At 43.9% G+C, this 16,494-nt stretch overlaps 1 protein-coding gene across 3 annotated transcripts in view; it reads right to left on the bottom strand.

Moving 5' to 3' along the window:
- The window catches only part of Hmces (5-hydroxymethylcytosine binding, ES cell specific), a 28,899-nt gene extending 12,602 nt beyond the window's left edge, over window positions 1-16,297 (bottom strand). For 2 of the 3 annotated variants that reach the window (XM_040738901.1, XM_040738902.1), the window contains exons 1-5: window positions 15,434-16,145; window positions 11,654-11,797; window positions 9,027-9,152; window positions 4,215-4,393; window positions 1,837-2,029 (exon numbers count right to left, since the gene is read on the bottom strand). In XM_040738901.1, the coding sequence (XP_040594835.1) occupies window positions 1,837-2,029; window positions 4,215-4,393; window positions 9,027-9,152; window positions 11,654-11,797; window positions 15,434-15,616 (825 nt within the window). In that variant the 5' untranslated portion in view covers window positions 15,617-16,145. Of the gene's footprint in view, window positions 1-1,836; window positions 2,030-4,214; window positions 4,394-9,026; window positions 9,153-11,653; window positions 11,798-15,433; window positions 16,146-16,203 lie in introns of those variants that run through there. The other variant, XM_005071137.4, reaches the window with a different exon arrangement.
- Window positions 16,298-16,494: the final 197 nt, after the last annotated feature.

Below are 16,494 nucleotides of genomic sequence, written 5' to 3'. Positions count from 1 at the left end.
AGAGAATAAGGAGAGAGCTTCTAGTTGTGAAAATAGGTACACAATGGAATCATAGCTGGGAGCCTGAGAGACAGCTGTCAGTAGAGCACTGGTTTTGAAAGTGTGAGGATCAGAGTTCAACCCTTACCATCTAAATATGCTAGGCATGCTGGCACACATATGTAATCCCAGAGCTGGGGATGCACGGACCAGAAAGATCCCTCAGGCTCTCTGGCTAGTCAGTATAGACTAATTGATGATCTCCAGGCCAGTCGACTCAGTGTTTCTGAAGATGGTATTTGAAACTGTTCTCTGGCCTCCACATATTTGTGCAGGAGTGTGTATATACGTGTGCATTTGCATACAAAGAGATATGAACACACACATTAAGAAAAAATCATAGCTGAACAGATTAAAAACTCCTTCCTCACATTTACACTGGATATTGAGTCCTAGGCTCATTATGGAAATTTTTGCCCTGAATATTGATTCTATACATTTAAACAGGGTCCAGCATGTAATTGTCTGGAACCCACGGCCTCTTCTGGTAAACAAGCAAGCACTCCATCATTGAGCAGCAATGACTTTGAAAGAGCTTTGTGTCAGGAGCTGTGTTGGTTTGAAAGAAAATGGCCCCCAAAGAGAGTGGCATTACTAGGAGGAGTGAACTTGTTGGAGGAAGGGTGTCATCATGTAGGCAGGCTTTGGGGTCTCATATATGCTCAAACTACATCCAGTGAGACAGTTCCCTTCCTGCTGCCTGCAAGATGTAGAACTCTCAGCTCCTCCACTACCATGTCTGTTGCATATTGCCATGTCCCACCATGATGATAATTCACTAAACCTCTGAAATGGCAAGCCACCCAACTAAATGTTTTCCCTTATAAGAGTTGCCATGGAGCCAGGTATTGGTGGCACACGCCTTTAATCCCAGCACTCGGGAGGCAGAGGCAGGCAGATCTCTCTGTGTCTCTGTGAGTTCAATGCCAGCCTGGCCTACAGAGCGAGTTCCAGGACAGCCTCCAAAACAATACAGAGAAACCCTGTCTTAAACAACCAAAAAAAAAAAAAAAAAAAAAAAAAGAGTTGCCATGGTCATGGTGTCTCTTCACAGCAACAGAAACCCTAAGACAGGGGCTAAATTACAGTAGAATCTGAACATTCCTGCTATGTTTATCTTCCCAAGAATATGAGAGCTTTGGATAGTTTAAATTAAAATTCTGGCCAGAGACATTGGTACATGCCTTTAATCTCAGCACTTGGGAGGCAGAGACAGGCAGATATCTGTGGCTTGAGGCCAGCCTGGTCTTCATGGCATGCTCTAGGCTAGCCAGGGATACACAGTGAGACCCTGTCTCAAAACAAACCAGTTCTGACTGTGGGTGCTGCAGAGATGGCTCAGCAGTTAAGAGCACTTTGCTGTTCTCAAGAGGACCCTGGTTCACTTCCAAACACCTGTATCAGGCAGCTCACAACTATCTATACCTATAGTTCCAAGAGGTCAGATAGCCTTTTCTGGATTCTGCAGCCATTATACTCCTGTGCACAAAGCCATCCACAAACACATATATACATAAATAAAAATTAAGTAAATCTTTAAAAAAAATCATAGGAAAAAATTCCAGGCATGGTGGAGCATACCTTTCATACCAGCAATAAGAGGCTGAGGCGGATGGATCTCTGTGAGTTTGAGGCCAGCCTGGTCTACACAGTCAAGTTCCAGGTCAGCCAGGGCTACACAGTGAAACTCTGTCTAAAATTCAAATCACATGAACCCAAATGAAATAAACATTAAAGGCAAGGCAAGGAATGCTCTGAACAACAGGCATCTCAGAATAGACTAGTCACAGCACCTACCTTCTTCACCACCAAGTCAGCAGGAGCCAGACACTCCGGAGTGTTGTTTCGGGAGTTGTTCACCACTGAAGAAACTGGATGGAAGGTGATATTGTCTATGGGATGGATTAACTTCAGAGCTTCCTGAGTGGTGACCTCACCAAAGTCCAGCCATTTGGAAACTGCCTCTTCTCCATCTAGTATGGCAGGCATCCTGGCCAGGGACCAGATGGACGTAGGTGAGGGTAGGGGAAAGAAAAAACCGAGTCAGGTGATAGTGCAGGCATCACAGGGGCTCCTACTTCTCAGTCTTACCTCACCTGCTGACATGGCCCCGTGTTCCCTGGTAAACACTGATAGTGCTCTGGAGTCAACACTCACTTATGAAATTCCATGGCATGCCAGTGCACCCCCTAGAAAACTGGTGAACTTTCCTTGGTGCCCTGAACTAGAATTAAAGGGAAATTAGATCCTGGAAAAGTCTGTCAACAACCATCTCCAAATACCGTCTGTGAAATACCTCTAGCAAGAAAGCACTGGCCAGGCACTGAAGTGAGCCTGTAGTCACAGCTACACAGGATGCTGAGGTGGGTGGATCATTTGATCCCAGGAGTTCACGCTAGCCTGAGCAACACAGCAAGACCCTTCTTTTGTTTGGTTTTTGAAACAAATTCTTGATGTAGCCCAAACTGGCCTCAAACTCAAACTCATGATTCTCTAGCGTATCCTTACACTGAGTGTTGGGATTACAGGCTCAATATTGCCATATCAGATGAGAATTGTTTTTTTCTTTTTTCTTTTCTTTTTTTTGACAGGATTTCTCTGTGTAGCCCTGGTTGTCCTGAAACTCACTATATGGAACAGGCTGCCCTAGAACTCACAAAGATCCATCTGCCTCTGCCTCCCTAGTGCTGGGATTAAAGGCGTGTACCAAAACCACCCACCAGGCAAGGTAACATTTCTTAAAAAAAAAAAAAAGAGTCAGATGGCATATATACATAATCCTAGCATTCAGAAGAAGGAAGCAAAAAGATTACCAAGTGTTTTAGGCCAACCTGGATTTATACAGTGAGTTTTGAGACACCCTTAAAATCTCTGAAATTTGGATGCATTCATACCTCCTGGACTACAATACATCATAGATCATAGCTGTTTGTTGTTTGTTTTTCGAGACAGGGTTTCTCTGTATTGTTTTGGAGGCTGTTCTGGAACTCCCTCTGTAGACCAGGCTGGCCTCGAACTCATAGAGATCGGCCTGCCTTTGCCTCCCAAGTGCTGGGATTAAAGGCATGAACCACCAATGCCTGCCCCCCCCCCACCTTTCTGGTTTTTTTTTTTTTTTTTTCAAGACAGGGTCTCTCTGTGTAACAGCTGTCCTGGAACTCACTTTGTAGACCAGGCTGGCTTTGAACTCACATAGATCTGCCTCTTGAGTGCTGGGATTAAAGGTGTGTGCCACCACCACCTGGCTAGCTTGCAGTTTTATAGAGTAGGTGTTGTAATTTTAAAAAAAGTGAGAAAAAGAGAGAAAGACCCCATGCAACAGAGTTCAAATGGAGGAGGTTTTTATTAAGGGAAAAGGGAAGTGGGGAGCCTGGCCTCTAGGGATGGGGGCAGCAGGAAAGAGAGGGAAGGAGGGAGAGAGACAGAGGGGAACAGACATAGAGGAAAAGGGAGAGGGAGGGAGGGAGGGAGGGAGCAAGGGAGGGAGGGGGTAGAGATGGATGGGAGGTGGGCAGGCCCCTTTTAAAAGGAAACATCGTGAACAGGCACAGGTGGTGCTGTTAGAGGCAGCTGAGGGTATATCATGTCAGAACTCCAAAGGCAGGCCAGTACAAAGTCCTAAACACTAACACCAGGCTCACATTTTACTGGTTGTTTAACACAGCTAATTTTAGAAGACAAATGTATAAACATTTGTATTAACAGACAAATGCTCTAACTTCAATAAATCAACATTGTTATTTTAAGATTTATTTTTATTATTTATAATTACATATAGATGTGTATGTCTACACATGGGAATGTACATGTGGGAATACATGTGGCTGCAGGTATTTGTAGAGGTCGGCATCAGAAGTAGATCCCCAGGAACTGGAGTTACAGACAACAGCTGTGAGCTGCGTCCTTACATGCACTGAGCCATCTCTCCAGTGATACACCACTGGCTTAGTAAGTCTATGGTCATGCCAAGTACATATGCAACCACCATTAATCCCTAAAAATACTTTAAAATCTCAGAAATCCAAATGACTTATTGTGTAATTTTGCAAGCATGATGATAACATTTTTAGAACTATATATCATGTTTTGGGATAACTGATCATAATTTGCACATGTTAGTTTCCTACTCTCTAAAATCAAAGCAAACTTTCTCCCCAGAAAAAGCAGTGACTTGCCTGTTGTGGATCTCACTCAAGCCTCTGCAGGAATCCACAGTGATGATGCTGTAGGAGTACAGGCGCTCTCCCTCTGGGGGTTCCCAGCAGTCAAAGATCCCGGCCATTGTCAGCAGCCTCCAGTTGTCCCAGACCTTTTCCTTGCTGTCAGGGCTGTCTGCAGCATCATTCCCACCTGGCTGGGAACAGCAGGGAGATTGGACATGCTGAGTGCCAACTCAGACCTAACACAGATTAGTTGCTTTGAAGCAATTCAGCCTATTTTATTTTGACCCTATCTGACCCGCTATCATCAACACCAACAGGGTTCATGGTAAATATCTTCCAAAGCTGTAGATTACAGCTTCTTCTTCTTCTTTTTTTTTTTTTTTTTGGTTTTTACAAGACAGGGTTTCTCTGTTTTGGAGGCTGTCGGTCCAGCCTGGCCTCGAACTCACAGAGATCCGCCTGCCTCTGCCTCCCGAGTGCTGGGATTAAAGGCGTGCGCCACCATCGCCCGGCTGATTACAGCTTCTTAATACTTTCAGAATTTAATACCTGAATTTGGTTTCAAGCTTTCAAAAATCCAGGGAGTTTGGCTACTGGGAAAAACCCTCTGGTTTGTCACTGCTCACCTAAAACACATGGAGACACCAGAGAAAATACAAGCCTGTGCTGAATAAAGATAATGAAAACATCAAATTCAACTCAGTTCTATTCCTATGATAGTGACTTGAGCTCATATTTAAAGGTATAATAGGAGAATTCCCAGAAATAACTACTATTTATTTCAGTCTCTGTTCAATACACTGTGCCTAACAACAACCAAAAATTGTAAGAAATATAAAAAAGCTAGAAAGAATGTACTGCCAAGAGAAATCCTCAGAAACAGACGCAAGGCATGATTATATTTTCCAGATGGCTTAGCTAAAATGCTAAAGGCTCTTTAAACCAATGAACACTACCCAAACTAAAACACAGAGAAAAAGAACAATTCAGAAGATACTGTCCAAGAACTATAAATAATATCAAATAATCTAACACATCTGTAATACACAGATAAGTGCTTTTTCAGACAAATAAAACCAGACTTCAAGCTGGGCTTAGTGGCACACACCTTTAATCCCAATACTCAGGAGGCAGAAGTAGGCAGATTTTTGTGAATTTGAGGCCAACCTGGTCTGCATAGGAGTTCTAGGACAGCCAGAGCTACATCACAGAGAAACCCTGTTTAAAAAACAAAATGAAACAAAACCCCAGAAACACAAAACAAAACTGCTCAGCTAAAAAGCAGCTGGGGAGACGGCTCAGTCAGTAAAGTGCTTTTCCCACATATGCATGAAGACCCACGTTCTCATCCCCACATTCAAGATGGACACGTCAGCATGTGCATATCACCACTTGGGAGTTTGCTAATCAGCCAGCTGGTCTGGGCAAATCAGTGAGCTTCCAGTTCAATGAGAGACCCTGTCTCAAAAAATAAGGTTGAAGGACAACTGAGGAAGACACAAAACGTCAAAATCTGGTCTCTATCTGCATAAATACACAAGGTCATGTGCATCTGCAAATGACAGTGTATGCACTGTGAACACACACACACACACACACACACACACAGTAGGTAAGTAACAGAAAAGGAACAAAGTTAATGAGATAAATAACAGACAATTAGCAAATCTTTTTTTTTCCGAGAAAAGGTTTCTCTGTGGCTTTGGAGGCTGTCCTGGAACTAGCTCTTAGTAGATCAGGCTGGTCTCGAACTCACAGAGATCCACCTGTCTCTGCCTCTATCTCTTGAGTGCTGGGATTAAAGGTGTGCGCCAGCACCGCCTGGCTGACAATTAGCAAATATTTTAACCCAATTATTTCAGTAATTATAGTCAAGGAATAAGTTCCAAACATAAAAGACTTCTTGTCAGATTATTTGAGAAAGACAAGCTATGTGCAAAGTTCATGTATTACTTCCTCTGGAATGCCTTCCATGAAGCCCTAGTCTGAATTGATGCTGTAGTAGTGAGTGCTTGCAACTGTACAGGTGTACCTTCCACGAGTGTTCATCACTACAGTCCTTTGTGTGTGCGCGCACACGCTCTCCCCCACTTCTCTCTCCTCCCCTCACCCCTTTCTCCAAGGCAACATAGTGAGACCTATGAGAAGGAAAAAAAAAAGATGGAGGGAAAGTGGTAGGAGGGAAAGTAGGGGGAGAGAAGTGGGAAGGAGTCCTGTAAGTTCTGAACTACACTTAATTGCAATTCAGTGTACAACAACAACAATAATCACACTAGAGAATCTAAATACAAGCTTTAACCTAAACCCAGTAATAACACAATAGGTAAGACAAGCACACTAGCTTGGTGTATAAATAAGGGCTAGTAGTGAGCTCTGGGAACAATCCTGGCATTAGTGGCCCCTTAAGAGAGCTGGAAGAGGCCTGGAGAGTCTTTCAGGGGAGCTGGTCCTGTCTGTGAAGGGGTAGCAATAAAATGGTATCTCAGATCTCCAGCAGCAGCAGAGGCTTATTTGAGTGGAGAGGGGCTTTCTCCATTCTCCCTAGAGGAAGGGATAACATACAGCTAACGAACTGACTGGATACCAGAAGAGCTAAAAATGGTTCTACCTTTTAAAGCTGGATAGCTTACGAGCACTGAAGAACCCTAAGTAGATGTGGACACATTGAAGAATGTAGCACTATAAACCTACAAAGAAAAATCCAAGCTTATCAAGAATGACCAGGTAAATGAAGAGGCTTAATTGAAAAACCCAAAGAAAGAATGAAAACCGTAAGGCTGGTGGCAGAAAGAAAATAATTGTAAAAAAGTAGGTGAAAGCATTCAGTTCAATTTGGTTTTGAAATGTCTGGCTAACTAAGGAGAAAACAGTTCAATCTTTATTTATATCAAACAAATAAAGTCAGATCAATCAGTGACTGAGCAGCCTAATGTCTTTTTGCTTGCCTATCTACTCCTCTCCTAAAAAACAAAAAACAAAAAAAACAATCTTCAATATATCCCTCTGGGCATGATGGCACACACCTTTAATCCCAGCACTCCAGAGGTAGAGGTAGTTGGATCTCTGCCAAGTTCATGGCCAGCCTAGTCTAGAGTTCCATGACAACCAGGGGTACAGAGAGAAACCATGCCTCAAAAAAGTAAACAACACACATCATCTTAGAACCCAACAGCACTCGCCCGTCTTCATTTTTAGCCCTTTTTTTTTGCCTCCTAGAGTTTCTCTAGTAAAACAGAATTTAGCAGGTGCAAACTACTAAACTAAAAAGAAAACATAATGTTGGCATATCTGGCTTATTTTCAACTTTCTAAAGTTACAATGTGAGCCATTTATATTATGTGTCTTACAATGGAGTTCAATGAGGGAAATGTTAAATACAGAATTACCACCCTCTACTTCCCAAGGTCAGGGATCAAAGACATTCACCACTATGCCTGGTTGGTACATGCCTTTAATTCCAGCACTTAGGAGTTAGGGCTGGGTAGATAACTGAATTTGAAGCCAGTCTGGTCTTTATAACAAATTCCAGTCCAGGCAGAGTCACAAAACGAGACCCAGAGGTAGAAGGTTAATCCCTATTGCTTAAGACACAACGCATTTCAGAACAAGGCCCAAAGATCCCTGAGCTGGAGCTGACTCAATGCCCATTCCCGTAGGACTTGTTTCTATGAGACAAAAAGGTACTATACCAGGCAACTTCCAAAGGAGGGAGGCAACCAATAATCTACCCAGTTATGATGTTTATGAACCACATCAATGACTAGCATGATATGATAACCCTAAGGATACAGTAGTGACACATATACCTTGGTGATAACTAACAGCTCTTTAATTAGACTTAAGACCCAATCGACAAGAGGGAAATCTGCCTAGTTAACTTAGTACTAGTGAAGTCATGGATACTGGAGGAGAATCTACAACCACTACTTTACTAAACCAGCATCATCCCTAACAACAATCTAAGCATTTATCCTCATAGCCATGGATAAGTATAGTCTTCACCTCTTATCAAGGAAACTTTTTGTAACAGAGACCATTACAGAAAATCACAACCAATCAAAATGAAGACTTGTGGAGCCCAGTCTCAATGGATACATCTATAAAACACTCCAGCCCCTGAGGCTGAGAATTCTGGAGACGAGAGGGTGGAAAGATTATAAAAGCCAGAGGATTGGGAGTTGGCTATGAGACTGTATCTCCTAATAATGTCACAAACTAAACCCGTAAAGGCTCAGCACCAAGACTGCTGAAATGTGAGCTGAACTAGGACACCAATAGACATGCCAAAGTAGATGGGGGAAAAGCCCACAAGGCTTCAAGTCTACACAAACACAACAGTAATTGAGGAAAGCTGGAAATGGGGAAATAATCATTCCCAGGAAGAGCACAGCAACGGGTTGTCTAGTGCCAGGTGGTCAGCACTGAAAACATTTATCATAAATAACATTATATGAACTGAGCAGATTATACTTAGGAATATGTGTGTATATGCATGCATACATGCATATACATACATGCATGCAATGAGAATGAAAAAGAGGCCATGAAACGTGGAGGGGGTATATGGTAGAGTTTGGATGGAGGAAAGGGAGAAATGTTATAATTATATAATCTCAAAAGTAAACAAATTACATGTATTAACTTAATGATGAGATAGTTCTGAGAAATGCGGCATTAGGAATTTTGTGCTAACAGTGGACTGAACACACCCTGATTATCTAGCAATGTATCCTATTGTTTGCCCAAACATTGCTATATGGTATATGAAATTGATTTGTTTCGGTTTTTCCCAAACACGGTGTTTATGAAACTGATGATTGATACCTTCTCTGTCTTGATTTGAGGAAAATAGATGAAGTAGGGTTGCCTCTGGCTTGTTCCCTGACACCGCTGCCACTCGTAGAATCCATCTGCTAAAACAACACAGCGTCGTCCTTTTCCCAGAGGAACCTGAGAGAGAATTAAACAGGTTATGGTCATAGTGACAGGATTCCATTACATGGACTTTCAGGTTCAGCACTGTACCTCAGTGATAGAGGGCTTACCTAGCATGTATAAGGTCATAAGTTCCACCTTCAGAACCACATCAAATGTATGTGTGTATATACATATAAAGCAAAACACTCAGATCTCATGTGTGACCTAGAGGAGCTACCCTTTATCTTTTTTAAAGTGCTTGGTGGAGACTGAACTCAGGCAAGTACACTACCACTGAGCTACATACCTAGAGGAATTAAATTTCTCTGTACCTCAAATCTCAAGCATTTTTTTAAAAGAGAAATAGTATCTTATTATGCATGTCCTAGAACTCATTATGTAGTCTAGGCTGGCCCTGAACTCACAGAGATGTGCCTGCCTCTACCTCCTGAGTTCTGGGATTAAAAGGCATGCAACACTACACATGGGTTTAGACTTTTTTGTTGTTGTTGTTTTTTCAAGACAGGGTTTTTCTGTGTAGCTTTGTAGACCAGGCTAGCCCAAGAGATCTGCCTGCCTCTGCCTTCTGAGTGCTGGGATTAAAGGCCACCACTGCCCAGCAACATTCATTAAAAAAAATACATTTATTTCTGTGTGCCACATGTTTATGTTTTGGGATATATGATTACACTGTGAACCCTGAGTTTGCATTTGCATTAATTAAATAAAATCAACCTTGAGTCAGGAGGTGGAGCCAGCAATTGGTTGACAGAAAGTAAACATCAAGAGTCAAAGGGAGGCCGGGCGTTGGTGGCGCACGCCTTTAATCCCAGCACTCGGGAGGCAGAGGCAGGCGGATCTCTGTAAATTCGAGACCAGCCTGGACTGCCAAGGGAGTTCCAGGACAGCCTCCAAAGCCACAGAGAAACCCTGTCTCGAAAAAAAAAAAAAAAAAAAAAAAAAAAAAAAAGTCAAAGGGAATCCTGAAACCCAGTCGAGAGATGCTCAGGAAGTAGAAGGGAGAAACTTTGAGTGAGGCAGTGCCTTTTGGTTTGGAGCAATGGGAGAGGCTCTCTTTCTGAGACTCTGGCGAAGAGGGTAGACCAGCTAGTTGTTCCTCAGCCTCTATGAGCTAGCATGTTTTCACCCCAGGACCACCAATCACTGATCAAGAAAATGCCCTATATGAGCTGGGCATTGGTGGTTCATGCCTTTAATCCCAGCACTCGGGAGGCAGAGGCAGGGGAATCTCTGTGAGTTCCAGGACAGCCAGGTCTACAGAGTGAGTTCCAGGACAGCCTCCAAAACAATACAGAGAAACCCAGTCTCAAAAGACCAAAAAGAAAAAAGAAAAAAAAAGAAAAAGAAAATGCCCCATATGCCTATAGGTGAAGCTGCTGATGGTGTGTTTTCTCAATTGAGATTCCTTCTTCCCAGCTGACCCCAGCTTGTATCAACCTAACAAAAAACTAGCCAGCACAACCACCATAGTTATCTATGCCCAGCCTGGTAAGTACATCATATATTCCCAGTAAAAACTGCCTTGCTAAGTATAATTAGTCCACAATATATGGAATAATTGTTTATTTGTCTTTAATTTTTTTTTTTTACTTTTATTTACTCTGGGTGGAGAAAGGGCTGATCATGCCACCATGGGCATGTGAAAATCAGAAGACAATTTGTGGGAGTTGTTGCTCCCTCTTCCATTGATTTTCTGGAGGCTGAAGTCAGGTTATTAGCTTTGGTAGCAGGTACTTTACCCAGGAAACTTTCCATTTATTACCTCTACCTCCACTTTGAGATTAAGGTCTCAATGTATACCTCTGCTTGGTCTGGAACTTATTATGAAGAACAGGTTGGCCTTAAACTTACAGAGATCAGTTGGCCTCAGTCTCCCAAGTGCTGGAATTAAAGGTGTATGCAACCACACTGGGCCAATTGTTTTTGTTTTAGATCACTTTTCAACTGCTGTGATAAACCATCATGGCCAAGACAACTTACTGAAAAAAAGTGTGTGTCTTATCACTTTTCAATTGCTGTGATAAGACACCATGGCTAAAGCAATCTGAAGAAAGGGTCCTGTTGGAGGGTTACAGTTTCAGAGGGTGAGCCCATGACATGATGGTGGGGCACGCGGCAGCAGGCAGGGTACTAGAGTAGCAGCTGAGAGCTTACTGTAGCTTGAGGCACAACCGCCCACCAGACAGAAAAAATGCGAGAGCTAACTGGGAGTGCCATGAGCTTTTGAAACCTCAAAGCTACGCCCCAGTGACAAACCTCCTCCAACAAGGCCACACCTCTTAATCCTTCTTAACCAGTTTTACCAAGTAGGACCAAGTATTGGGAGCCTATGGGAACCACTCTGCTTCAAAGCACCATACCCAGTAATTCTGGGCATTGTTAGTCTGGAACACAGCAATAAATGAACAGAACTCAACATTAACACTTGGGAATATCCTTTGGAACTTTATCAGGTATACCAAATACTAAACAGCGTTGGAAAGAAGTGCCCTTTCCCTAGACAGGTTACCTACCTTGAATGATTGCTTCTCCATTATGGTATCACTACGACAGTTGGTAGTGTTGAACTGCAGCTTGGAAGGATCATTTTCTTTGAACCAAGATGGAACCAGGCCCCATCGCATGGGAATAATTATCCGCTCTGATGAGTCTACATCCTACCAGAGGAAAAAAGTTCAGATTTAGCACCTGGATTGCTGGTGTATACTTGTAATCCCAGCATTCAAAAGGCTGAGGTAGGAGGATTGCTGCTAATTTAAGGTCAGCTTGGGCTGCAGAGCAAGTTCTAAGCAACCCTGGACTACATATAGAAGTCCTGGCTCAAGCGCTAGAGAGAAGATGCAGTGGTTAGGAGTACTTGCTCCTTTTCTGGAGGACCCGAGTTAAGTTCTTAGCAGCTACCACTGCATGTAACCCTAGCTGTGGGGAGACTCTCCTTCCACTGGCATACACTCAAACAGATACATAAACACACACGTAAATTTAAAAAACAAAAGGTTGAGCAAGATATAAAAATACAACTATTTTAATCTACTTATATTACATATCATATGTATACAAAATTATTTTTATATTGTATATTTTATATGAATAAATAAAAACAATTATTTTCATATTATATAGTGTAGTTAAACAAAAAAACAAATGCAGGCTCAGATACAGCAGGAAGACCATAATCATTATATACATTATTGTAAGTTAATGAAATACAAACAATAGGTTATTAAGAGGGAAAAGTCAGCTGGGCATGGTAGTACAGGCTTTTAATTCTGGCACCTGGGAGGCAGAGGCAGACAGATCTCTGTGAGTTCAAGGTCAGCCTGGTCTACATACTGAGACCCTGTTTCAAAAAAGGAGCCTGTAGTTGAATATGAAACCACACAGACAAAGAAACATCGGGGTTGTGGGCTGGTAAGAAAAGATGTCTGACAACCCGACTCTAGCCTCTGGAACCCAAATGGTAGAAGAAGAGAAGTGCCTCCAGCACTTCTTAACACACACCCACCCTCTCTGTGCCACACAATAGAAAAATGAAACTGAGTCATAATGTAAGAGCCACAGGTTAAGGGTCAGATATGTGCAGTGGAATGTGGTCCGTGAGAGAGAACAGAGAAGGCACGGGGTGGAGGTTCTTAATCTGGGTCTCAAAGGTACTGGACATAGACCAGAAATGGCAGAACAGACACTAAGTGAGATGAGTAGAGTTCACACCAGGAATGCCCAGAGCATTAATTTTGCACATAAGTTAATGCAGCAGGCCGAAGATTATTATTTTTTTAAAGATTTTATTTATTTATTACATATACAGCAGATTGAATTGTAGATGGTTGTCAGCCACCATGTGGTTGCTGGGAATTGAACTCAAGACCTCTGGAAGAGCAGTCAGTGCTCTTAACCTCTGAGCCATCTCTCCAGCCCGAAGATTATTATTCTTAGGAGGCCAGTTTCTAAGGCTAATCTCTGGATGGCATTTTGGGATTATTCTGTTTTCCCTTTCCTTACCTGATACGGGGCTTTAATCAAACAGTAAAGTCAATGCTCAACACCTACAAGCCTTCAGACACTTCAGGTAATGCTAGGGGACATTTTGTTTTTCTGGCTTGAGACTGCTATAGGCATCTAGTGGGCGGAGGCCAGGGGGCTGCTAAACATTTTACAATGTGCTGAACCGCTCCCTACAACAAAGAATTATCCCACCCATTAAGATGTAAGGCATGGATCTGGGAGATTGTTCAGTGGGTAAGAGCACTGGCTGCTACTCTACAGGACCAGGGTTTATTTCCAACATGCACATGGTGACTCCCAAGTGTCTGTTAACTTCAGTTCAGTGATTTACTCTGACCTCCACAGACACTGCGCACACGTGATGCAGTCTCTCATTCAGGCAAAACCACATACTCATGTAAAAATAAATATAATAAAAAAAATCAGTGATGTCTTGGTTGAAAAATCTTGTTCTCACAAATTCTATTGGTCACCTTGTGTTTTCATCATTGAACAAACCAACCCAAACACTAGGGCGACAGATACAAAGTGGCTGGGGGCACGGTGGTAGACTGAAAAACAAAAGAGGAAGTACTATGCAAATCAGTGGTTTCAAATACAAATATTGCTATCTATACATGTACAGTGGCAGTTGAACTGCTGAAATGCTCCTAATTTTGCTTAAGAATTCATAGGTTTGAGAAAAATAAAGTATCAAATACTTAGCAAATTAAGAAAACCTAGCAATCCAAACAAATAGTATTACAGATGTTCAGTCAAGCACTACATGGGCAAACTCAAGTGACTCAAAAGGAGGACTATGTTTGCTAGAGACCCCACTTTCCTATTCCTGTCCCCAAATCCACCCACTGCAGAGGAACCAGGGTCTATTCAGCAGTTAAGGGCACTTGATGCTCTTGGAGAGGACCTGGGTTCAATTCCAAGCACTCACACAGTGGCCTTTTATAATTTCAGCTCCAGGGAACCTGAAGCCCTGATTTCAGAGGGCACCAGGCACACTCCTGCTGCACATACATACATGCAGGCAGGCAAAACATTTGTATATATTAAAAATTGTTTAAATTTTTTTAAGATAAAAATACTTTTTATGTGCTAGGACTGAACCAAAGACTCTGAGGATATGAAATGGGCTTTATATCACTGAGCAACATTACCAGCCTCAATCACATTAATTTTTTTTCTTTTTCTTTTCTTTTTTTGGAGACAGGGTTTGTCTGTGTAGGTCTGGAGCCTGTCCTGGAACTTGCTCTGTAGACCTGGCCGGCCTTGAACACTCAGAGATCTATGTGTCTCTGCCTCCCGAGTGCTGGGATTAAAGGCATGTACTACTACTGCCCGGCTTAAATTTTTCTTTATTTGTGTTATGTGTCCACTCTCTGCCACAGAGTGGGAGTGGAGCTCGGAGGGCACCCTGCAGGAGCTGGGTCTCTCCCTCTACCACGTAGGGCTCAGGGATCAAATTCAGGCTGCCAGGTCTGGCAGCACTCTCACCCACTGGGTCCTTTCACAGGTTCCCAAATCACTTCTTTCTTTTTAAGTTTTATTTGTTATGTATACAGTGTTCCGTCTGCATGTATCCCTGCGGGTCAGAAGAGGGCACCAGATCTCATTACAGATGTTTGTAACCACCATGTGGTTTCTGAGACTTGAACTCAGGACCTCAGTGCTCTTAACCTCTGAACCATCTCTCCAGCCCCCCAAATCACTTTTCTTGAGACAGCTTCACTATGCAGCCTTGAGTGACCTGGAACTCACTGTGTTGACCAGGCTGGCCTTCAACTCACAGAGCTCTGCCTGCTTAGTGCTGGGATCAAAGGTGTGCACCACCACGCTTGGGTGTTTCTTTCTTTCTTTTTTCTTTTGTTATTGTTTTTTTAAAGACAAAGATGACACCGATAAATCAGTAATATTTGAAGCCTGCTATCTAAATAAAAAAAGAAGATTCAAGCTTGGTAGAGTGACATACACCTGTAATACGGAATTCTGGAGACACAGGTAAGAGATTTGTTGTAAATTTGAAGCCAGCCTGGTTCTCATAGTAAGTTCCAGGACAGTCAGGGCTACATATAAATCAAGAGAATTTTTAAATGTATTCAAATATGAGGGTCATATAAATTGGGCAGCATTAAAGCAGTTTGAGACTAACTCCTTACCAAGGTCCAGAGTGGTTTTCAGCTAGGGCTGCTTTCAAGATTATCCCACAGGCTGGTCAGACTTCAAAGAAATCAGGAACTAGAGGACCACCACAACTCTGTGCCAGAAGCTAGTGCCATGCTGACAGTCCTTACCTTCTCAAAGTGCAGTCGGGAGAGAAGCACCGGGCTGCTCGACTGAGGGCTCTTGTTGTAAGAGGGGCAGTACTTATCCGGGTCCCTCCACTGCGGGAGCCGCTGCCTGCCCTGGCGATCGTGATAGGCACAGGCTCTTGTGAGAACATCTCTAGGCAGGTGACAGGATGTTCGTCCGCACATCTTGAGCGCTGCCTCTCAGACCTATAAAGTCACAAAGCTTAAGTCTTTACTCCCTAGGTCACAGCGTCCACCCTGCCATTCCCGCAGGATCCTCCGATGCCACATCTTTCACGGAGGGTCCATTAGGACAGGATCAGCCTGTCGCGGTCACTGCAAGGCCCACAGTCCAGCTGCAAGGCTTCGGGTGTTAGGGGAGGAAGCCGTTCGCCCCGGGGTTTATTTCCATGTACTAATGTGTCAGCAAAGGCAGGCGAACGCTCTCTGCGTTCACACCAGCCACACTTAGCCGCAGAGACCGCACTACCGCCCTGCGCGCGCCCGCTCTGCTCCAGGGGCGGGGCCTGACCCACGCTGAGTCCCGGCTAAGAAGCTGGCGGGTCCTCCGCCCGCCCGCGTCCCCTCAGCGAGGCCTTCTCTTCCTCACGGCCGCGTTCCCTCGGCCAGGCCTTCTCCTCCGCCAGCCCGCCCGCGTCCCCTCGGCGGGACCGAGTCCTCCGCCAGCCTGCCTGCTGTTGCCCGGAGCGGCCCTCTCTTCCGCCCGCATCCCCTTGGAGGAGCCCGCCTCCCGAGCGCCCGGATCTCCTTACCGCCCATGGATCGAATCCGCCAGCCAGCGAGCCCGGCGTCCTCCTAAGGGGACACCCGCCCCGCCCCCTGCGACAGTAGGCCCCGCCCCTGACGTGACGTAAGAGCCATCGGGCTTTCCTCCGCACAGGTGGGGGCGCGGGTTTGGCTCCCTGATGAGCTGAGCCATGATACATGCTAGACACCAAATTCCAGGGATGCGCCCTCATAAAGCAAAACAAAACAAAACACACACCCCTGAGACAAGCACTCAAGGAGACCCCATGTTTCCTCCTTCCCAGATTAGAACCTGA

This window comes from Mesocricetus auratus, unplaced genomic scaffold, assembly GCF_017639785.1.
Source record: "Mesocricetus auratus isolate SY011 unplaced genomic scaffold, BCM_Maur_2.0 Super-Scaffold_100676, whole genome shotgun sequence".
Lineage (NCBI taxonomy): Eukaryota > Metazoa > Chordata > Mammalia > Rodentia > Cricetidae > Mesocricetus > Mesocricetus auratus.
Note: the sequence above shows the minus strand (reverse complement) of the source record. Positions and strands in the feature narration are given on the sequence as shown.